Raw genomic sequence first — 24191 nt, 5'->3', positions numbered from 1 at the left:
AAAGATAACAATTTAATATTTAAAATACTTTGTTTTCAATGTAATGGAATGTAACAATTTGTACCAATAAATCATTTTGTATAATTTTTTTGGAGAAATAAATCTTCACAAATTACCTTACTAATTATTATATAATGTAAGCATTATTAACTTTAAAATGATGATAATTAATTAAACTAAAAGCAAACATCACACAAGTCTATGCATGCAATGCTATTATCAATTTTTTAAACAACAAGAAGAAAAATAATTAGAGGAGTACCCAACTCAAATACATACTTTTTTAGAGCATTGAGCCATACATATTATAAGATTAGTGTTTCAATCATAAAAATATTGCCAACATCTTATTTACTGTTTTTTAATAAAGAAATATTTACATACTTCTAATACAATTGTTTATTTATTATCAATAAATTTTATTTGGATTCTATTAAATAATAAACATGTTCATCAATACAATTCAAGTGAAATTTATTTAATAATAAAATATATATTAAGAAGAGTGCGTTAAAAATTATATGTCTGATAACTGTGTTTGTGTATATACATAGCTTTAAAGATTTTAATGTATTACCTTAAACAATTAAAATTGTACAAACAGCGATTGAACTTGAAAAAAATTATATCAACTAGCGGCCAAATTGACTAGCATGTCATATTAGACCAGTTGGGAAAGAAAATATTTTGTATATATAAAAATAAAAACATAAAAAATTTATTATTTTTATTTTAGATTATGTATATATAATTTAGATCATATGAAATTAAGTGTTAAATTTAATAAAGTAATATTTTATTATCTTTTATCAAAATTAAGTTTTATAATACAACAGTTGATCATTATAATATTGTTATGAAGATTACATGTATATAAATTTTATATAATTTAAATATTTATAGATATATATAATGAGTTTAATTTTGATATATTGTGAATGTAAAAATTTTTGCACTGTTAACCAATTATTAGAATATACATGAATATAAATTTTACTGATATCACAATCAAAGATCAGATATTAGTGTGTTTAGATTAAATTTATATATAATAAATTTAATTTAATACGTTGTTAATATATTTAAATTAAACTCATATGTATTTCGTATATTAAAATACAGCAGGCTGATAAAATATTAATTAGTATTTAAATTATGTAAAATTTTATAAATTTGATTTATTTTATACAATCTTAAAATATTAACCAGTTAAATTCATAAAATTTATATTTGATAAAAAAAATTATTTTTTTAATGAAATTCGAGACCTACTATTATTTAATTCTAAACCAAGTAATTATTGTTAGTCATAGCAACATATAATCTACTAATAATTCTGAACGCGAATTCAATCTGAATCGTGCACATAAGACGAATTTATCATTAAAGATTTTTTATATAATCAATGACTTTTAAAAATCTTACTTAACTGAACCTTCAATGTGTTTATATCGTATGATATATGCTGCAAAGTCTTCAAAGTGCTTAATTTTGTTCAAGTCATCAAGCTACTCTGGTTTTGATACAAAAATAAAAGGGCTGCTAATTTGTAAAAATAAATTAAGCAATATAGATGTTCTTAATTCCTAACTCGCTTTCACGTAAAATCCTTTTTACTTTATAAGGAACAAATTAAATATAATTTCTTCATTACACAAATAAAATTAACTGAATAAATATAATTTCTTTTTAAGAATATCACTATTCACTTGAATTTCTCCGCTTTTTAAAAATCACTCAAACATCACTTTTGTTTTTAAAAGCGAATTTAAATAAGTGATAATAATAAAGTTTTATTAAAAATATTTATTACAATTTATAATTTAAATATAATACATATATATATATATATATTATAATAAATATTACTTTTAATACATTCCTACGTTAAACCCATAATATTTATCCATCCAAATAAAGCCAACATGTTCAAAATAAGGAAAACTTGTAGTTATAATATTATAAATATTTTTAGTATTAATTTTTTAATTAAGATTTTAATTTTAATTTAATAATATTAATAATAATATTAATAATTTATTATCAAAATAAAACTCTAATTTTAATTCATAAATAATATAAACAGTGTTAAAAAACAATTAATTAGCATTTACGGTCATAATATTGTAACAAAAGGTAGTGGAAAACGACATAGAGATGGCGCCACCATATCCACAAGTGGAACGATAGAATAGTAGTGGCTCATAATACATACATTTATTATCCTATCGGAAAGCAAAAGAACCTAACCAAAACACTGATCGTTAGGAAGAGGAGCAGGGATGAAACCCTGATCAAGGTATTGCAAACCAAAGACAAGAACAATGGAAACTAATGCCAAATATGACAAACCTTCAACAGCACCCAACAACCCAAAAGGACCATTGGGCAAGCCAGAACCAGTTTTGGTTTTAGTGTACAAAGACCAACCCACTATGCCCACAACCACTAAGTAACTCACTCCTTCTAATGCACCAATAGACCCACCAGGGCCTGGGGGAAGGCCGCACCCTGTTGTTTTCAGTGTGTAGAGAGACCATGCAATCACTGGGGTTGAGATCAATCCTCCCACTATTGCTGCTTTCTCTGTAACGCCGTTACCCGTGTCACTGCCCTCCTTCGCCATGCCCACTATTTTCAGTGCCATATGAGACCTTGCCCTTCTAAGTGGCTGATTCATGTACTTAGTGGGTACATTGGAGCTTGATATTGGCGACAATAGTAGCATCCTTTAGGCTTCAATGCTACAAAAACTTGCCGCTCAGAGAGAAAGTGATAAAGTAGAGCACACTGTAACGAGGGGCTGGTGTTGTTTGACAGTGATGCTCGTAGGCGCAATTGAATAATTTTATATTAAAGAACCGATTTATAAATATAAGAAATTTTTAAAACATATTTATTTGGACAAACTTGTAATATTTTTAAAACATAAGCATTACAGTAAACTCACTGTCAATTTTAAAGTTAAAATTATTTACTAAAAACTAATTAACATAAACTTATTAATATATATAGTTCACATTTACTATAATTTTATCTAAGGTGGGAGATGTTATTACCGGAACCCGACCATCCATCTTTATATATAAAAGTAAAATTAATTACACTTTGCTGTTAAATATAACGTATATTTAACATAGATAAAATGTTAAATAACATGTATTTATTTGTTAAAATATATTTGTTATCTGTATGACTTTATATTATTAAAGTCTAGTAGAAAAATTATAATTAAACAAAAGAAAAACAATTGTTATGGATTTAAAATCCAAAAATCATAAACTGAAAATTATTATTATTCTGAATAAATTTAATTTATAAACAAAAGTAAAATTGATTATACTTTAGTATTAAATGCTATAATTACTAACGATAATATATAAATAAAATTATTAAACAACATAGTTATTAATTTAAATATATTTATTGTATGTGTGAAATTTCATATTAATAAATATTTTCTCTTCTCTAAACCGGATAAAAAGTATATCTCTTCTCTCCCGCACTAGGCAACATTCTATTTTCCTCCATCCTATTTACCAGTTCTCTCAGTATTGTGGATGTCTATCACTAATTTTAGTTGTTCTTGGGTAAGTTACTTTACTTTTCCCTAGTTTTGCTATTTGCACTTGGAACTCAGATAGGAAGCATGGCTTCCAATGTCATTTGCATTAACCAATCTTTGTGGTTAGGGGCGCTTAAATAAAAAAAATTTATAAGTAAGGAAGAAGAGTTAATAAAAAAAATTTAATTAAAAAAACTTTAAAATAATAGAATTAAATTTTTTTTATAAAAACCTCTCCCTTTTGTCTAAAATGTCACAGATGCACATAAACCGTCCTTTTCCATCGTTTTTTTCCCCTAAAAACTAAACACAATCTTATGTTCCTCTTTGAGAATTTATTTACTGCACTTGGACTTAAGCTCCCCTTTTATCCTTTAAAATGGGAATACTATGTCATTTGTTGGTAATCTACCGAGTTTTGAACAAAGAAATCAAATGGTATGAAACGAGTTTGTGTCAAGTCAACTATAAGCGTGTAATAGGAGGGATATATGATTCTAGAAATAATCGCAGCACAATTCACACCTCTGAAACAAATCGAATGACGTAAAGGATATATATACAATAGTATACATAAGAAGAAACGGGCTCAATTTGTTTGTCCACAACGATTTAGATTCATTCATTGATCTTCAGTGCTCCGGATAACCCGGCATTATCTTAGGTGACTGAACTAATCGAACATTTGAAGGCCCAGATGAAGGGGGAGCTGAGAACGGCCTCATAACAGAGCTTGCTCTTGAAGCGGGAGGACTGCAAAGTTGGCTTGATTTTAGAGAGCCACCGCTAGCAGCACCATTTGTGTCCTCTGCCATGTGTTCAGGATGTTGCTGTTTAAACTGCAATCCATCAATATCCATTCCTTGTAAAACACTCTGATGATTGTGTGTCCCACTTGGAGGCTGGGATTGCCAAAATGTTGACTGTTGATTCAGTGTGGAATGGCTTGCACGAACATTGCTTTTACCTTCAGCCTCATCCTTTCCTCTGGACTGGTGAACCATGACTGAAATCTCATTAGGTTTGCTGGGTTTAATTTCTGGCAACTTTTCTGAGTCCAAAGATGAAATGACCTCTACAGCATCAACTTTAGCTGTTGAAGATCGACTGGCAGCAATTATAGTAGTGGGAAATGCTCTCTCAGGAGGAACGGCTGGGGTGTAATTCGAGGGAAGCAAATCATCCCAATTCTCTAATAGTTCCTTGTACACCTTTCGGAGAGTGACTTCAGTAAGACCAGTTACCTTACAAATTTCAGCTTGAGTTTTGCGTTTGTCTTCAAGTTGGCAAGCCAGATATATAGCAGCGGCTGAGATGCTAATTGGATTCCTGCGAGTGCAGAAGCACTTGTTGATCACCACCTCTCCTATGTGAGTAGCCAGTTCCTAAAATACAACGTAGGAGCCAATCTCAGAATTTTGTAACATGAAACGGAGCAAAAGAATGCACCTAAGTTGATCCTTAGACAAGTCTAATTGAATGTCCATCAATGCAACAAGCACCCATTACCGATACCAAAATCTTATTCTGTAGAGCTTGCTGGTTGATAAAAAGAACACAAACAGCAACAAAATGTAGAACATTGCAAATGTGGGAACAGATGTGTGATGTGAAAGCTGTCTTCGATTCCCCACCCAAAAAAGAGGGGAAAAAAAAAATCCACATAGCAGTTATTCCAAACATATACCTAATTGTATCATGGCATAATTCGAAGGCTTCTGTTTGCAAGCACATAGCAACATTTCAACATGTTCAAAATGTTGAAGCTGTAAAATTTCACAGCGATTGCAGGTACCTGAGCAGATTTATTGAGCTGAAGAAGAGTGCAAAATCTTGGCATATGAACTGAAATGGAATTGCTGTTAATAGGTTGACTTAGCTGCAAAGCCTCTCCCAGTATCTTGATGTATTTCCCAATTTCCTTTTGTGGCACATTCGCTGCAATTGAAATTTCCTGCCATATCACACAAGCAGCAATGTTAGACACGTTCAGCAAACGCAAATGCTGCTTGTTAAGTAGAAACGATTATTCACAAATCCCTAGAAATGACCATTGATTTTCATTCCGCGTACGCACATATTAATTTAGAAGACATATATTACAACAGAATAAATAGAAATTCAGCAGAAACGTTATGACCTGAAGAGTTCTCGGCTCTTGAGCCTCTCTAATGGCCTGAACGAGAGCAGCAGTGGCAAGCGCCTCCACACTGCGATTTCTCAGACAAGTAGCGGAGCAACAATCCCTGAATAACTGAAAAGCATGGTCGGAAATATCGCAATCTAACCCTAGAATTGACCCTACATCAATAATCTGCATGTAAGCTCTCAAGTTATCGACCACGACGGTAGATGAGGAAGAGGAAGAAGAGGAAGAGGAGGAGGAGGAAGATTCGAGAGTGCGTTCGAGCTCGGCTAGGTGACCCGAGAAGGAGAGAGAGGACTGAAGGTAAAGTGGGCTGGGCTCGAGGGACCATGTGGAGAAGGCGGTGATGAAGCCCGTGGGCTCGAATGGGTCCTCGTCGTTTTGATGGAGGGTGGGGAGAGGGAGATCCGATGTGACCAGGCACAGAGGGTTATCTTGGGCGCGCAGGTGAAACACGTGGTGGGGATGCGATTGTCGCTCTTCCACCACGCGCCCGCAAGACGTGCACTCCGTGATGAAGCGCCCCGAGCTCGTGGTGGCGCAACGCCCCTGCGCCGCCGTGCAGTACGGGCACTTCATTTTTTTCTACTGCTTCTTGAATGCGCCTGCTTGTTTGGTCCCTTATTTGTACCTATCCAATCCAGTCAATGCCACCAATGGGCCTCATATCACTCGCATACTTGGAAATTAAATTCGTTTTGCTTTTCAAATACTTCTCTATCCAAACTTGCGCATTCCCTGGCCTGTTTTATGTTGTATTCCAGAAATTTTGGTTAAGATATTTTTATTTGGGCGTAAAATAAAATGTAATCCAAACATGAGCTTGAACATGAGCTTGAATCAAATTCTAATAAAGTAATATGCATACAGATATTCCGTGTTACACTGGTACCCCAGTTCGGCTTATCTTGCCTGATAATTTCTTTTTCCCTTTCAACGTGGAATCACCTTTTTACCATTAATTAACATAATCTTTTAACATTATATAACTCAAGAAAGGGGAATAATTTTTTGTATGCTGGCCATGCTGATTTGCTGTAGTCAAGAAAGAAACGTACTTATAGAAATAAGGGAGATTTAGAATTTAGTTGCTGTGAAATAAACCTAAAAAAACACATGCTAAGTTGAAATTGTCTGCTCAAAAGGTCGTGTTTCAATTTACTACTCCTCACTTCGTGAAGACCTTGAATTTGACAGCAAAATTTGAAAGAACCACGGCCTATTAAAATACATAATTATCCCTGTTATGAAGCATGAAAATCCGAGTACAACTTCGTCCATCTCTATCTCTTCACGATCTTCTGGTAGCACTCGAGCATTTTCAAGTATGAGCCAGATGCTTGAATGCTCCACAAACTAACATTCAAGCACGCCTAGAGTGTGCTCCTTCTTTTACTTTCTCAACTTGCTTGAGGTTCTTGCTAAATTCCCGGGCACTCTGAAATGGCACAAAGTGAAGACATAAGGCAAAGAATGTATGCACTAGTGTGATATATTTCAATTAGAGACTGAGCTAAGGTTTCACATATTTTACTGACAACATTTGTTTACAAAAAATATCATAGCCAATCAAACATTCACAATTCTACAAAAAAATGAACTCCAATATCTATACAAGCAAGCTCTCATCTAACTCACTTTTTTTTTTCAAAAGAAAAAAAATGTCTAAACTTTAAACCATACAAACCCTAAACAATCATAGTCAAACAATTGAGACAAGGAAGTATCAATTGATTCACATCAATATACCCACATAATTATGAAAACTACCCTACATTAAAATTACAATTGCTTCTCTGCTTTCTGCAAATGCTTCTACTACCCTTGAGAGTCACATGAGGATCATACAACCTAAATTAACTACTGAAGGCAGAAAATTGACAGACATATAAAAGCAAAAATAGCAACACAAGAAAGTCAATCTATAAACCATCAATATCCTTTTTTGGAAAAAGAAAAGGAGTCTCTGTCCTCCTAACCACACTATCATCATCTTTATTTGAATGTCCCAATTCAACAATGTAGCTGACAGCCAATCTCTTTCAATTATATATAATGGCATAGACAGGCCAAACAAATCCATCACTTATCCACTTTAGGGAAAAAATGGGGCAAAGCTGCACTTCTAATCTCAGTTTCTCAGAAGTTCAAGAATGCATGAAGTGCCATAAAAGGGATTGAAGAGCAGGAGTGAAGAGGAGGGTAAAAAAAAAAAAAATTACTAAAGGGAATGGTTCCATTGGGATTGGCTGTACCTAGAAGGTCTTTCTTCTCCTTTTCATATTCTTCTTGTTTTTACTTACCTAAAGTTTCCAGAATATCTTCTCTAGTGTAAGGAGCATAGCTTTATTTCTCTACTAACCAATAAAGCTCCTAACAGAACCCCTGCTTCTTAGCTGTGAAAAAAGCATACCCTAATACACATTCCTTAAATTTTAGGGTGACCGTGAGTAGCCAGCCACCATGAACTTTTAATTCTGTCAATAAAACTTTCAAATAGTGAAATAATCTGAATCTAACTAACAATTTCTCATAATCAATGACAATTTGTCAATTCAAAGAATTATCTTTGAAGAAAAATAATAGTTTTGAGAACTTTTCCTTATATTTGATACTTAACCAAATAAAAAGTATTTAAATACTCTATTATTTTCATATGATGTGGATTGTGAGATTGACATGGACAAATTGGTGATGACAAGTATATTAGTCATCATACGAATTAATGGAAACTGTTCAAAAAGAATGATGGATGGATCTATCACAACATTTTTTTAGACCCCTCCAAGTACAAGAGTTTTGCTCATTGTTTTCCAAACCGATGCATGTTGGGTCCCTTTTCATTAACTGCTGACAGAGCCCTCTCATTGCTAACATGGAGTTGTGCCATGTCATCTCCATGTTTGCAAAGATAATGACATGGCAAGTAAGAAAAACAAGAGTTGTATCACCCACTTTGCTCAACATGGCATTACCATTGTAATGCAGAGGTCGCAAAACCATGGATGGACTACTTTGCAACAACTCCAAAACAAGGACGGGAAGATTCTTGAAAATGGGAGCAGCAGGACCGAAATTGAACTTTGTCAAACACAAGGAACCAAAAGTGTAACTAAACCAGATAGGAAAGACCCATAAAGCTTATGTTGCATTGGGACAACCATGCTGTCAAAACATCTACTTCAATAAGGGCTTCTCAAAGGGGATCATCCCAATTCATCATGGTTATTCAACAAGGTTTACAGGTGTAAGATCACCAATCTCCCATGAAACCTTTAAAAGAGTTGCATATGAATAATGAGTGAATACTGTTGCCATTTGTATGAAGAAACAAGGAGTAATTAGTTTGCAGGGCTTAAAAATACACATTCAGCTAAGTTATTGTATTTTCACTGTTTGAACAAGTCACCCGAACCACGGGAATTATGTAGCAGACATTTTTCATGCTCTTAGTTGTATTTGGTCTGGTTTGTTATAAAGGATAAATCCTCGTCCCCAAAGTTGTATTTTAGCTCTTCTCAAATTACCACAAGGCCAGATGTCCCACACACAAAAACCTTTTCAAGGAAAAAGAAAGAGGGAAGGGGTTTGGGAGGGGGAGGAGAGGAGGAGTATCGTTACTTTGTTAGATAATGGTTTGACCAGACTTCTTGAAGATAAAGATGTTACTAAGTAAATTATTGCACCAACATCAATTCAACCTATCAAAGCAACAAGAAAGAGAAACCTAAATCAGCAAGATCTCCATTGGCACAATGAAATAACACCGTTAAAGAAAACTTTCAACACATAAACCTGCTTCAAAGTTCAAACTGATGACACCATAACACCATATTATGCAAACACTGGCGCTATACTGCTATTTATTACAGAGTATTTTAAACCAGATAAGCATGACCATACGCGTGTAATAGAAGGTAAAAGTCGTTCCCTAACAGGTAGATTCACATAATTTCGGCTTCAAATTGTTCAGATCCTTCCTCATGCAAAATAATCAATGTACAAAAATGCACGAGATTTCCTACTCAGAAAATGCTTTACATAATCCCATATGCAACAAAGCTAATGACAGGGACAACATTGCAAACAGCACTTATCACTAGGTCATTTGAGTTTGATCAGCACCATAAACTTTCCTATGAAGAAGAAGAAGAACGAACCGTAGATTGGACAGGAGGTGGATCAAAATGAATGGAGCGAATAGACATCTTGGCGATCTCGGTGATGGCAGCGTCTCTAACCTCACCAACATCACTGCTCAATTCTTCATAAGCAGCCTCGAACGCCTCTTGCCAGAACCTCGGTAACCTGATCCTGCGACTGTTGGTGTAAACATCCCACATGTGCCTCACCACCTTCTCCCTCTCCTCCATTTCCTGCACAATACAAAACGCATCAAGACGACATCGCACCACCGAATTCACACAAAGAATGAGAGATAAAAGGAGAAAAACTCACGAGAACATCGAGGTCGTCGTGGATGGGAGTGTCGATGTCGTTTGACAAGGAATTGAGAGTACCGGACCAGCGAAGAGAGACGGTGCCGGTGAACATGGACCAAAACGCGAGAAGCAATATGGCCGCTAAGGCCCAGAATTTATACCTCCCTTTCCCAAACAGGCCCGAATCCCATTGTTCCTTTTTCATACTCGCCGTTGTGGTTGGAAGCCCATCCTCATCCTTCATTTCTTGCACGATCTAATCAATAATCTCCAATGAAAATTAAGGTAATGTCACCAGTCTTTTTTTAATTTTAATTTTGTTTCCCTATTTGCCTTGTGGATGCTGCAGAGGCTTCAGCTTCATCGCTTTCGGACTCAGATTTGCAAAAGGAAATTGAGTCCGATCTGATAATGCGAATGCGAATCGATGTGATGTTAGTATGGTACACTGCGATGTGCGATACCAATACGAGAAATGACGGATTTGGCTTGGTGTACTGTTTCCTTAAGGGTCAATGTACCTCCTGTGGGCCACCACTATTTCTTTTGATTTCTTTGACTTTGGTCTCATCCGATGTGGGATAACGCGCACCGTCCATTCCACTCTTCCTCTCAGAGGCAGGCAACCGACACTAGACGGCAACGTTTTAACACGCATTCCATCAAGGCATGGAATTTACTATATTACCCAGTTATTTTTTGTTAAACTCTGTTCACATTGATTAATTAAATAATTGCATTTCATATCTAAATTATTTAAAAGGAGATAAGAGATAGTTTAGAAAAGATAAAATTGAACAAAATCTAATGAAATATATTTCATCAAATGTTGTTCCTTTTCGATTTAGGAGTGATAGGTGAATTATTTATTTATTTTATTATAAAATAATTAATAATAATTTTACTGGACTCGGTTTTATTTTACTTCATTTTATACAATTTTTTTATTTTACTAATTATTAGATATCCAAATGTATTCTTCCAAAAGCCTTAATTAATTAAACAGGTGTAATACACAATTTGTTAACGCTTCATTTATAAATATTATGCAAGTCGGATTTTCAAAAGTTTCACTTAGTCGAGTTGTAAGTTGTGAAAAGAAAATACGTTAATTCAATCTCATAATGTATCTAATTCCTTTTCCGTCTCAAAATCAATTCTTAATAAATTTCTTTTTAAAATCCAACTTACATTTATATATAGTAGGGATAAGAAAATTACTCAAGTAAAAATAATTTAATATTATATAAAACAAGAACAATATGAGTAATTTATGAATCATAATTTTAAACTAGAGTATTTTTATGAAATTATTTTAAATGGAAATTTTTTTGAGTGTCAATTTTTTTATTACATCACGTGACTTTTTATGGATTGAATTTTTATGTGTTTTAGTTTAATCTTAATTTATATTTTACTTTTTTAATTTAATTTAATAGAATATAATTATATAATTAAAATATTTATTTTATAAAAAATGCTAAATTTTAAAATATCTATAAAATATACCTTTAATTTTATTATACACGTGCAATACAAGAAAAGTTTACTAATTTTAGTAAAATTGATTGAATTTTTTAATTTGCATATTATTTTTTAAATAGATAAATAGAAACAAAAGTAGTAGTAATAATAATAATAATAATAATAATAATAAAAGTCAATATTTGACAATAAATAGATAATATTAAATAATAGTTTTAATTCCAACAAAAAACGCATATAATGTTATGTAATATTTACATTTAATGTAAATATACCACTGTTGAAATATGCAAAATCTTTCTCTAATTACAAGTGAAGGGAAATTTTGAGAGAAAAAAAAGTTGTTAATTGATTTTACAAAGATTACAAATACTTTGAAATGCATGGGTATGTGCATATTTCTAAATCAGTATTCCATCAATCTGTTGTGGAATCAACATTAGCTTCATGTTTGTCATTACATAATATAAATACAATACTTAGTTTTTTTATTTTTGGACAAAATTAGATATACTTATTCGATTACAAAGTATTTGATGTCTTTCCTAAGTTGGATGGAGGCAAAAAGCCTTCAGCAGTTAAACCCCGTATATTAAAATCTACTTCATCGATTTTCCATCTCTCTTCTAATTCTCTTTTATGATTAGATGATTGTTCACCATATCTAGAAACTGTAACTCGAGTCTTGCCACTGTGTGACACGTTTATTCCATCCACATACTTATAATCCTCAATTACCGATTCTAAACTTGTTTCCCAGAAAATATCATTGTCATCTTTGGTTCTCATTGTAAGTAATCTAGAGTCTTCGAATTGAACTAAGAGACCAGATCGTTGGCTGAAATAGCCCCATATAGTGTGGTGGATGATCTCAAAGTTTGGTCCGCTTTGAGCGTCACGAATTGCTGGACTTGTCTCCAACTTTAGGATGAAGCACTCTTCTTCATTGATTATTTTCTCTCCTATGCACGCCGCATCTAAAAATAAATTAGCTGTGGCCCTTGGATCCAGTCCCTAATAAACAAACATTCCAAAATTTGCAATCGTCGACAATCAGGTGGAAACAAGAAATATACTATGTACTTAAATGCATAGTGTTAACAAAAAATATACCAGTATTATGAATAATTTGTGTGTTATTTTTTAAGTAATTCATACAATAAAAAATAATATTAAAGATCAATACAAGTTATTGAAATAAAACTTTAATATTAAACAGAGAACCAAGTAGAACATTCTTATACCAAGTTTCTTTCTCATAAAAAATATTGTATCTATAATATAAATCAACGTTAAATTACATGCTATGCAACTAGGAAGTTGCATATTGAGATTAATATACCTGAAGAAAACGACGAAGTGGTCGAGGAGCACCTTTTGAAACGGGTGTTTGTTGGTTAGAAGAATGGCGCCACGAGACCTTGCCATTGCTACCACAACAAACCTTGCAACCTGCGAGAACGAGCTCTAAACACCACAAATCTGGGTCCTTCTGCCATATAACGAAGCCTCCAATCTCTTCGGAGGTTTTCTTTACCTCAATGCTTTCACTAGTCGCGTAAAAATCTGATGCACTAATCTTCACCTGCCCAGTCACACACATACTCTCCACTGCATTCAATGCTGGTTGTCCTCCCGTCGCCGCTATATATTGTTGCACTATATACTTTGCCGTTGATGCTTCCTACAATACAATTAATCAATAGATAAAAAAGAAAGTTAAAGAAAAAAAAAAGATTTTTTTAATTAAAAAGTAAAGCATTTATTATATCATAGACAAATTTATGAAGTGATGATATATGCATAATTTAATTTCCCTTTTAACTCATGGATTAAAAAAAGTGTACGTTGATGTTCTTACAATGGAACAATCTCTGACTGGTCGATGGACAGAATGGCCTAGTTGGACCTGAAGAGGGATAAGAGGAGATCCAACAAGGTAAAGCAAAAAACGAAGCTCATTTAAGCGTGATGCAACGGTTGGGGTTGCCAATTTATCCTCTGTTTGACCCCTCATCCATGATAACATGTTCTGCCACCGCACTGTCACATTGTTTCCCATGGTTGCAAACATTTCTTCGGGTATTGGTATTTCAAGAACGGTCTCCAATCCATCCTCTCTATCTATGTTCGGACAAAGCCTCCTCAGGGATGACTTTGCGGCTGCCTGTTTCATCAGTGAGTTTGGGTCTTTGGTTTATGTTTTTATTTCAAGGTGTTAAGAGAGACAGGGTACGAGGAAGACGTTGATTGAAGATGTAAGACAAGTAAAGAAGAAAAGAAAAGGAAGAGCGCCAAAGTCAAAGGCTAAACACCTTTGTATGTGATTCCACCTGTGGAGAGGAAACATGCAGCTATCTGGGGACCAGAATGAGAGAGTGGGTGAAAGTGTACATTTGCCTAAGGGCTCTCCTTTCTTGTAGCTATTGTGTGGGTACAACTTGTGGTTGATTTTTTTTTTCTTTGACTCTCTATTTAAAGATTTAATTCATAATTTTTGCAAATCTCTATTAATTAAGCCTTCATATGTTAATTGTATATTTGGTTTATCATTTCCATGATTAAATCTATATTAATGTCAAAGAAACAATTAAAACTAGACAATATATCGAATAATATTCCTGTTAACACACAACAATTTTATATTTGTTGTGCATATTGAAAAAAACTTAACACTTAAAATAGTGCTATTTTGATTAATATGGTTCTCTATTTTTGAGAACCGTCAAATTTATGAATTTGGTTGGTTGTTTCACAGGCTGTATAAAGGTGGTTGTAAGTGTCAAATAGTTCAATTAAGCCTTGATGTTTGGTACACACGTATACACACACAGTGTAACTGTAAATAGAAGATAACTTCACATGATGGATTTTTACAATAGTATAATGCTATTCTTATTAAAAGAATTATTATAACACTTTTTATAATTTTTTTTCTATCACATTATTTACTTTATCTCATTTTTTCTCTTGCTATTATTAAATATATTATGAGAATGGTACGTGAAAATAAAAATGTTATTCTATGTTCTGTATTTATAAAGATTATACTATTAGAAGATAGAAATGACTAAAATACAAGTTACATATTACTATTGAAGCATATGAGGAGGTAAAAATATTTAAAATACTACTCAAATCCAAAATTTTAAAACTTGAGTTATAAATCTTTATCATTTATATGTTACTTATTTTTTTTATTTAATATAGAATTCCTTCCCACACACTGTCTTAAAAAGATATTACCATAATAGAGAGTACTACCCATGCAATGAATTGGAAAATTGTTGATATTCAATTGCTTTATCTAAACTAAAACCCACTATTGCGAACTGGGGGTAAAAACACAAACAATCCAAGTATGCGCGCGCGCGCACTAGCTGTTGCCAACGATAATTTTCCCTTAAGAACATTGATCTCAAATCTATCCCTTGATGGATGTTGCCAATACCTATTTATGTATGGCCATCGATTGGGAACATCAGGAAAAGACAATAAAATGATTGAATTCTGTGAAAAATAATAGGTGAACAAACTGGATCATCTACAATATCAGAGATGTGAAAACGACATTTTCCAATTGGAAGGAACAAAACCTTAACAAGATACATAAATGATGAATATGTCGATAGTCATTCAAATGTAATCATGAAAATCAAACTTTTAGATAACTTCTTAACAAGTTTTAGCCATCCAAGATTTTTACAACAAACTTCACCAGAGAGAATATACACTATACATTCTGCCTCAGATTAATTGGTTTGGTTTCTGTAGCTACATTCCTACGGTGGCATGTACTGAAAAGCATCTCCATCTCTTCCAAGGACTTACCTTTTGTCTCAGGCAGGAAAAAGTAGAAAAACAACCAAGCTAATACAGATATACCCGCAAACATGAAAAAGCTCCCACCAATAGTGATTGCTTTGTAGATTGAAATAAAACTCATGGAAACAGCAGCATTCATGACCCTATTCACTGCAACTCCAATGCTTGCTCCTTGTGCTCTCAACTTCAAAGGAAAAATCTCTGAACTATAGACCCATGTAACAGGACCCAGCCCAATATTAAAAAATGCAACAAAGGCATAAGTAGCCACAATGCTAAGGGTCAAGGCCCACACAAGCTTTTCTTGGGAATTATCCACCACGGTCAAGCTGAATCCTAACACCAAAAGCCCACAAACCATTCCTCCTGTGCTTATAAGCAAGAGACGTCTTCTTCCAACTCTATCAAGCAAAAATGTTGCTAATATCAGGAAAATAATTTTTGTAAGACCCACTCCAATAGTGGTCAACAAGAGCTTGTCCTTACTAGTAACACCTGCTTTTTTGAAGATTCTTTGACTATATAGCATCACAGCTTCTATTCCAGTTGCATGCTCGAAGAAGTGAATCCCCACAGCTGCAATCAGCATCCAACGAACTGAACTAGAGGGCCTCACAAGCAACTCTTTCCAAACCCCTTCACCATGGTTCTTTTGAGTGACCTTAACTGTCTCTTCTTGGCAATTCTCGTCAATCCCAGAAGCAATTTTTATATCCTTGAAGCGAAGTTCGGCTTCTTGTTCGGTATTTGAAACTTGCAATAAAACCTTCTTGGCTTTTCCTAAATGCCCTTGCATCACCAACCACCGTGGAGATTCTGGCATTGTGAGAATTCCCATAGCCAATGCAAGTGAAGGGATTGCTGCAATACCTAGCATCAATCTCCATCCAAGCTTCAAAGTCAATTTCCCTAATAAGTAGTTAGCAATGTAACCAAGTAAAATCCCAATACCAATACAAAGCTCTGGCAGGGAAGATAGAAAGCCTCTAGATTTAGCAGAGGAGATTTCTACCGAATAAACTGGCGCTATCAAAAGAGCAAAACCCACGCCAATTCCAGCAACACACCTTCCCAACATTAAAATTGCATAGTTTGGGCCATATCCCATTAGAACTGAACCAACCATGAAAAGGACAGAGGCTAACGCAATTGTGTAGCGTCGACCAATGTAATCAGAGGTTCTACCAGCTATTAAGGATCCTACCAGTGCACAAAGGTTTAAGATTCCTGCTAGAACTTCTTGCTGGGTGTCGCTGATTTTGAGCTCGTCCTTTATGAATATCATGGCTCCACTCATAACACCCGTATCTGAAGTCAGGTAGGTAAGTATTGTTAGTTCTGTTGCAAGGCATGCATTTATCTAAAATGTTTTATGTGACAGGGTAAATACACATAATTTTGATTTGGCAAAAAACAACATTGTACCACACAAATACTTGTTTGGTTTTGTGATTGGTTTTAAAAATAGGTGAAAAAAAAAAAACAAATTGAAAGTTGAAGCACAAAATATAAAATTAAATATTTATTATTCATTGAAATTGGAGACAACGTAATGGTATCCAACAGTTAAAAATATGCTTATTATTGTGATTTAATCAAATAATAAAGTAAGAGAAACATGCATAATTTTTAAACAAAAAATGATATGATGATCAGTAATTAAAAAAATGTCAATGCATGCAGTAATCCCCTGTATATGCTAATATTAAAGGGAAAAATTGTTCTCCTTCAGGAAACATATATATATATATATATATATATATATATATATATACACACACAACACCATGAGTTGCAAAGATAACAAAATTAATGAAATTGAAAAAAGAAAAAGTAAAAGAAATAAGTGGGAGAGAATTGAATGTTACCATAACCAAATATAATAGATATCATGGAAGCAACAACCGCACATGCAAAAGCATATTTGTTGAACCTGTGTTCTACATCGCCACCCCCCTCCATGGTAAATGCTAAATGGCCTTCTCTTCCTCTTTCGCTACCTTTCCTTAGACAAGTAATAAATGTTCTTCTTCTCTCTCGCTTCTCAGTAAGTCTTAGATCATATATAACTTTTAGATTCCGTCAATGAAACGCATTATCTTAAATTGAGCCTGTTTTATATGATAGTAGACGATGATGACATGACTCAGCGGGGTTTCAACTTAATCTTGTTAGACACTTGCCAGAAAGATTTGATGCTATATATGAACTAACTGAGACAACAAAAATGACAGCATGTGGATGCTAAAGTTAGGCAATAGTTCTTGACGGACACGCTGTGACCGTAGCCTAACGATTCTCCGATCCCTGTCCAAAACGCTGAGACAACAGTAATTTAAATCTTCATAATTATGTAACAATATTAATAGTACAATATTATATAGAGCGAAACAACGAAGTGCTGCAAATTAAGGTTTGTATTTGGCGAAGGAAATACACGCTCTCTAATTTTTACGTTCATTCTGTTGAATTGAACGACCAATGAGAGTTGGGGTTGAAATTCCGTCAATGTCGACGTTTTACTAACGGTCATAGGGTTCGTTGGTAATTGGTATGCCTCTTGCCTTGGAAACTGTTAAACTGTTAAACTGTTAGTTATTTTGGATAAGGATCTAATGTTGCCGGACATGATTATCATATTCATCCTTAACTAGCCCTCCGGTTCATATGCTACTGATCAGGATCCTTCTCTCTTTGATCGTCAAGTCCAGCTAGCCACAAGAAAATGTTAATTAAGTGATCATTATATTATCAACCACTCTAATGAGTTATGATTAATCTATATAAGAACTTCTAAACAGATAGTATATAGTGTCATAGTGACAGTAACCAATCATTCCATTATTTTTCAGTATCCTAAAACTAATAAAGATAATAATAATAACTTAGATTTAGGAACAAATTAACGGAAATGTGTTACTTTCTTGTTATAAAAATAACGATATGCAACCTTCATTATTTATAGGGCACTATTTAAGCACTGGAAACCTTCGATATTTTTTTAAAAAATTGCAAAATTATTATTTTTTGTATTTTTTATACAACAAAGACATTTTTAATAAAATATTTTTACTCTTATTTTCTTAATTGATATTCTTAGAACCTTTGTTAACATTTTTCCTCACGTAATCATTTTCTTACAAAAGGTTAGGTGATGCTCCATTGTTTAATTTGTGTACCAATTTACAGTTCTTGAAACAAAAAAATTTAAGTGTAGTATTTTTTTTTTTTTTTATTTTAATTAAAATCAAAATTTTATTTTAATAATATACATAATAAAAATTGACATTAAAAGTTTAAAAGATTATGAAATTGTAATTTTATTTAAAGAATAACATTAAAACAATATTCTATACTTTATATTTAACTTTAATGCTCATTGAAAATAGCACATGTCGGTGGGAGCAACTTTTTTCTAGATACGAATCTTCTCTAGTTTTCTCTAATTTGGTTTACGAGAAAACAGGACTGTTCACTCTCAATTTCCTTAAGCAAATCTTAATTACGAATCTTAAGAGAAAGTTAAACCCAAAATTCAGTTTTATTTTCATTCTTACAAAGCGAATCAATAAAGAGAGACTCTAAAAAAGAAGAAGAAAAAAAATGAAAAGATGAAACAAAAACTAACAAAATGTAAAAAAAAATAAAAAATTAACATTCTCCTAGAAAACGAAAGATGAGTTAATCATCATCACCAACACAAATTCACACTTCCCAAACAACTCCACTGTTTATTCATTGATTAGAAGAGCTTCTTCTTCTTTGAGTGTGCGTGTGCACACACCAAAAAATGGGCATTGGTGCAATGGAAAGTGAAGGGTACACCGTGCTGAAGGATTTGAGATTGGAAATTGAAGTAAAAGAGGAAACTTTTTCTCTCTACTTTTGAGTATATTTGGTGAGTTCACTACATTCCTTGTTACCATTATCCATTCAAAAAATATAACCTTTTGTTCTTTTATATTTTTGCTGAAGCCATCTTTTGTTTTCTACAATAATATTAAAGTTCAATTTTTTTAAAGATTTTGTTAGTTGATTGTTTCTTTTTTCTTAGAGTCACTCTTTTTTGGATCTTTTTACTTATGTAAAAATGAAACTAAACTTGTCGCGTAAATTAAAGAGAATTCAAATACTGTTTTCACCTGTAATTAAACTTGGAATTGATGGATTTATCATCATTGTTGCTATCATATTAAAACGTTATGATTTTAAGTTTAGTGGGCTTAGTTGTCATCGAGCCTTGTTTTTATTTGGTGACTAAAACTAAAAGATGCACCCAAATCCCAATTGAGCATGGGGAGTCTTTACTTACACGAGTAAAGGCAGAAAAATATCAAAACCTAGGAGGAGGCTACGTGCCTGTACTTCTTGGGACTCTTGGCTACTTGGCCCAAAAAAGGGATGCATTTATAAAATTCCAAAATACACGCATCTTCACCCCTCTGGTTATCTTCATTGGAGTATGCCGCCAACAAGTTCTCAGTTCTCACACGTAGCAAATCGTGGACGAAAAGGGATTGTGAAAATTCGATGATTTTATCACTAACTCCGACCACTGTTTTGATCTTGCATTTGTCATTACTTTCTCCATTTACTCTATTTCTGTTTTTCCTTTCCCAAAAAGTTTCTTTGCATTTGTGTTAAAGCTGGATGGTGCAACAAAGGAACTCATTTGGTGTCTACGGCAGGGAAGAGCTTTATCGAAGTTTAGGGATCACTATGCATGCCGCGATAAGGACTTGGAAGAAAAGCCAACCTCTGATCTAAACTTTATGGCTATATGGTAAGGGCAAATTAATATGATTCCTACGTTTTATTATAAACCAGTGAGCCTCATCAGTTTTGCCTTAGTCTCAAAGGTTTGTTTGCATAACCATACATTTAAGGTGCATTTGTTTAAATTATTTGAAGAAATACTTGCTTATTTATGATTCAACCTCATTAAATAAGATGCATGCGTCTCAAAAAATTTCTACACAAGGTAAAAATGTGTATTTGGTTTAAATTATTTGAAAAAAATAGTTGCTTATTCATATAACTTTTTTATTGTGTTTTTTAGTCTGATTATTGTTCAAAATTCTCATACAAGCACAAGAAAACATGCTTAAAGATGGAATTGGAAGAACTTTATTATTAATATTTTTCATTAAAAAAGAATAAAGATATTTGATGAAGTGAATGTTTTTCACTATTAATTATTTATATTTCTTTTACAAAATAAATATTTATTATCTTTCAAAAAAAGAGTATCATATCATTATTAATATTATTTTTTATTTTACGTATCTCAAAGTCTTAATTATAAATTCATTATTAAATAGAACAACGCTATATACGACAAAATATTATAATACGAGATCAGCACGAAATATGGTGGTAAAACTGGTAATGCGTTTTTATTTTTTTGCACGTAATTTATATAAATTTATTCACTGCACTCCATTTCTCTTTATTCAGCAATATCAACAGCACACTAGCACAGCAACTACCATTACTTTAATCAGCATTCAGCTACCCTTTTCTTTGGTCAACACTCTAATCAGCAACAAGTCTTTTAGCAGGTGAATTACAACGCCTGGTTAAAATTAATATTTTTGGTCTTTCACTTTTTCTTGCCACCTATTACAGTGTGAAGATTCTAAAATGTTGGTACAAAGAAGTGATAAAGATTCACGACCGAGTTCATTTTTTATTTCTTTCTTCTACGGATCACATTTTTCATGCCTATGAACCATTTTCTTTCTCTTCCAAATACTGTATCTCAACTACAATACACTGATACAAATTACGCATTCTGTCTCAGATCAGTTTGTGCAGCTTTATTTCTACTAGACTTTTGGCCGAAAACCATCTCCATCTCTTCCAAGGCCCTGCCCTTGGTTTCAGGCAGGAAAAAACAGAAGAACAACCAAGCTAATATGGAAATACCAGCAAACATGAAAAAGCTCCCACCAATGGTGATTGCTTTGTAGATTGAAATAAAACTCATGGAAACAGCAGCATTCATGACCCTGTTCACTGCAACTCCAATGCTTGCTCCTTGTGCTCTCAACTTCAAAGGAAAAATCTCTGAACTATAGACCCATGTAACAGGACCCAGCCCAATATTAAAAAATGCAACAAAAGCATAAGTAGCCACAATGCTAAGGGTCAAGGCCCACACAAGCTTTTCTTGGGAATTATCCACCACGGTCAAGCTGAATCCTAACACCAGAAGCCCACAAACCATTCCTCCTGTGCTTATAAGCAAGAGACGTCTTCTTCCAACTCTATCAAGCAAAAATGTTGCTAATATCAGGAAAATAATTTTTGTAAGACCCACTCCAATTGTGGTCAACAAGAGCTTGTCCTTACTAGTAACACCTGATTTTTTGAAGATTCTTGGACTATATAGCATCACAGCTTCTATTCCAGTTGCATGCTCGAAGAAGTGAATCCCCACAGCTGCAATCAGCATCCAACGAACTGAACTAGAGGGCCTCACAAGCAACTCTTTCCAAACCCCTTCACCATGGTTCTTTTGAGTGACCTTAACTGTCTCTTCTTGGCAATTCTCGTCAATCCCAGAAGCAATTTTTATATCCTTGAAGCGAAGTTCGGCTTCTTGTTCGGTATTTGAAACTTGCAATAAAACCTTCTTGGCTTTTCCTAAATGCCCTTGCATCACCAACCACCGTGGAGATTCTGGCATTGTGAGAATTCCCATAGCCAATGCAAGTGAAGGGATTGCTGCAATACCTAGCATCAATCTCCATCCAAGCTTCAAAGTCAATTTCCCTAATAAGTAGTTAGCAATGTAACCAAGTAAAATCCCAATACCAATACAAAGCTCTGGCAGGGAAGATAGAAAGCCTCTAGATTTAGCAGAGGAGATTTCTACCGAATAAACTGGCGCTATCAAAAGAGCAAAACCCACGCCAATTCCAGCAACACACCTTCCCAACATTAAAATTGCATAGTTTGGGCCATATCCCATTAGAACTGAACCAACCATGAAAAGGACAGAGGCTAACGCAATTGTGTAGCGTCGACCAATGCAATCAGAGGTTCTACCAGCTATTAAGGATCCTACCAGTGCACAAAGGTTTAAGATTCCTGCTAGAACTTCTTGCTGGGTGTCGCTGATTTTGAGCTCGTCCTTTATGAATATCATGGCTCCACTCATAACACCCGTATCTGAAGTCAGTATACATGTATCAAAATTTTGTCTAGGCATGCATTTAACTAAAATATTATTAGCAAATACTAACAAGTGCCCTAAAGAAACTAGATTATTATTTTTTTGTCGAAAAGTATAATTAATAATTTTTTTATAATTCTTAATGCAGTTAAACATTATATCAAACGCACTTAATCATGATTCCATCATTAAGGTCAACATCATAGTGTAACACGTGTAGGGTAACGTAATTGAATCCATTATGAAAATTTATTAATATTTAAGGCTCATTATTTGTTGACGTTTTATATTAATGAGATAGATACCGAGGAGTAAGGAAGTCGACCTTCCTAAGAATTTTATGAATTCCCAATCATAAGCTGAACCATCAAAACCCAATTTCAAGTTGATGGCTGAAGTGTGAGAGTGCAGGACTTATTTCACTTATAGAAAAGTTCCTGGATTTTATTATTCCATGTAAATAACAGAATAAGTGTATGTGCGATTCGTCTAACTATAAAGAGTGTTAAACAGATGGATAATAAACACCAATTTCGAATAGCTCTGTAACAAATATACCATACCATGGTTTGAAGAGAGAACATAACATAGAAATTGAATAATATAAGAAAACAATAAGGGGGGCCAGAAAGATGGAATTGAATATTACCATAGCCAAATATTATAGATATCATGGAAGCGACTACAGCACATGCAAAAGCATACTTGTTGAACTTGTCCTCTTCACTACGTAGCTCCATCTATGAAATGTTTTGTTTTCCGTTTTATAAATGGGTAATATGCTCTCAATTAGTCTCGTGTCATACACTGGAATACGAGTCTAATGAGCTAGCTAGAGCTACAACAATATACTTATTCCCGGCCTGTTTATATAGCAGCGGAAGAAGGGGACATGTTCGGCTTCTTATTGGGTGAACAGCAAAAGGTTAATCTAATGGGTCCCTCTTCTCTGGACAGGCACTAGACAAAAGAGATGAAAATTGTTTGATTATTTTTATATTTATCATTTACTTTTTTTTATTTTTTATTGCATTTGTCAATTTTATTTCTTTTTTTCTTATTCTAAGAAAAAAATGATAAATATAATTAATAATATGAAATAATAAAAATAAGAATATCAGAAATAAAAAACTATTAAATAAATATTAATAATATTAGAATGTTTATAAATCAAATTTACAAAAAGATACTTAATATTTTAGGGATGAAAACGGTTAAAATTTGGATAAAGAGATTATTATTGTTTTCAGATGTTCGGATTTATTATTGATATTTTTGTGAGTAATTTATTTGATAAATTAAAAAAAATAAAGCTTACAATTTAATTAAAAATATTCCAAGCTATTTCAATTTTTAAATGAAATTTTTTAACTTATTAACCAATTAAAATGTTTTGCAGAGATAACAAGTTCAATTTTGGTTATAACTGTAATAAATATTTTATTTGAGATACGAGTAAAATTGGATGTTATAAATTTATGAATAATTATCTATATTTATTTGATGAGTAAGAATTTTATTTAGTGAATAATATTCATAAATTTTGAA

General features: G+C 33.3%; 5 protein-coding genes across 5 annotated transcripts; all 5 read right to left on the bottom strand.

The window, feature by feature from the left end:
- Positions 1-2098: 2098 nt before the first annotated feature.
- LOC113869600 lies at positions 2099-2822 on the bottom strand. The gene has a single exon (XM_027506018.1). It carries the CDS (start codon positions 2726-2728, stop codon positions 2246-2248), a length of 483 nt encoding a protein of 160 aa, XP_027361819.1. The 5' UTR covers positions 2729-2822; the 3' UTR covers positions 2099-2245.
- A 1178-nt stretch (positions 2823-4000) lies between these two features.
- LOC113868971 (plant-specific TFIIB-related protein 1) lies at positions 4001-6563 on the bottom strand. Its single transcript, XM_027505013.1, has 3 exons — positions 5706-6563; positions 5361-5519; positions 4001-4950 (listed from the first exon to the last, which is right to left on the bottom strand). The coding sequence occupies exons 1-3, from the start codon at positions 6288-6290 to the stop codon at positions 4198-4200; spliced, it is 1497 nt and encodes a 498-aa protein (XP_027360814.1). The 5' UTR covers positions 6291-6563; the 3' UTR covers positions 4001-4197.
- A 110-nt stretch (positions 6564-6673) lies between these two features.
- Positions 6674-17425, bottom strand: LOC113869064 (probable polyol transporter 3). Its single transcript, XM_027505191.1, has 5 exons — positions 17338-17425; positions 16263-16771; positions 10170-10391; positions 9872-10087; positions 6674-7149 (listed from the first exon to the last, which is right to left on the bottom strand). Exons 1-5 carry the CDS (start codon positions 17423-17425, stop codon positions 7075-7077), a joined length of 1110 nt encoding a protein of 369 aa, XP_027360992.1. The 3' UTR covers positions 6674-7074.
- LOC113868463 lies at positions 12161-13814 on the bottom strand. The gene is made up of 3 exons (XM_027504064.1): positions 13500-13814; positions 12981-13322; positions 12161-12652 (listed from the first exon to the last, which is right to left on the bottom strand). Exons 1-3 carry the CDS (start codon positions 13812-13814, stop codon positions 12161-12163), a joined length of 1149 nt encoding a protein of 382 aa, XP_027359865.1.
- A 3823-nt stretch (positions 17426-21248) lies between the features above and the next one.
- LOC113870288 (probable polyol transporter 3) lies at positions 21249-23383 on the bottom strand. The gene is made up of 2 exons (XM_027506878.1): positions 23293-23383; positions 21249-22639 (listed from the first exon to the last, which is right to left on the bottom strand). The coding sequence occupies exons 1-2, from the start codon at positions 23381-23383 to the stop codon at positions 21249-21251; spliced, it is 1482 nt and encodes a 493-aa protein (XP_027362679.1).
- Positions 23384-24191: the final 808 nt, after the last annotated feature.

Source organism: Abrus precatorius, unplaced genomic scaffold, assembly GCF_003935025.1.
Source record: "Abrus precatorius isolate BTA unplaced genomic scaffold, Abrus_2018 Scaffold6, whole genome shotgun sequence".
In the NCBI taxonomy this organism is placed as follows: Eukaryota; Viridiplantae; Streptophyta; class Magnoliopsida; order Fabales; family Fabaceae; genus Abrus; species Abrus precatorius.
The sequence above is the reverse complement of the archived record's forward strand: the minus strand, read 5'-3'. Positions and strand labels throughout refer to the sequence as shown.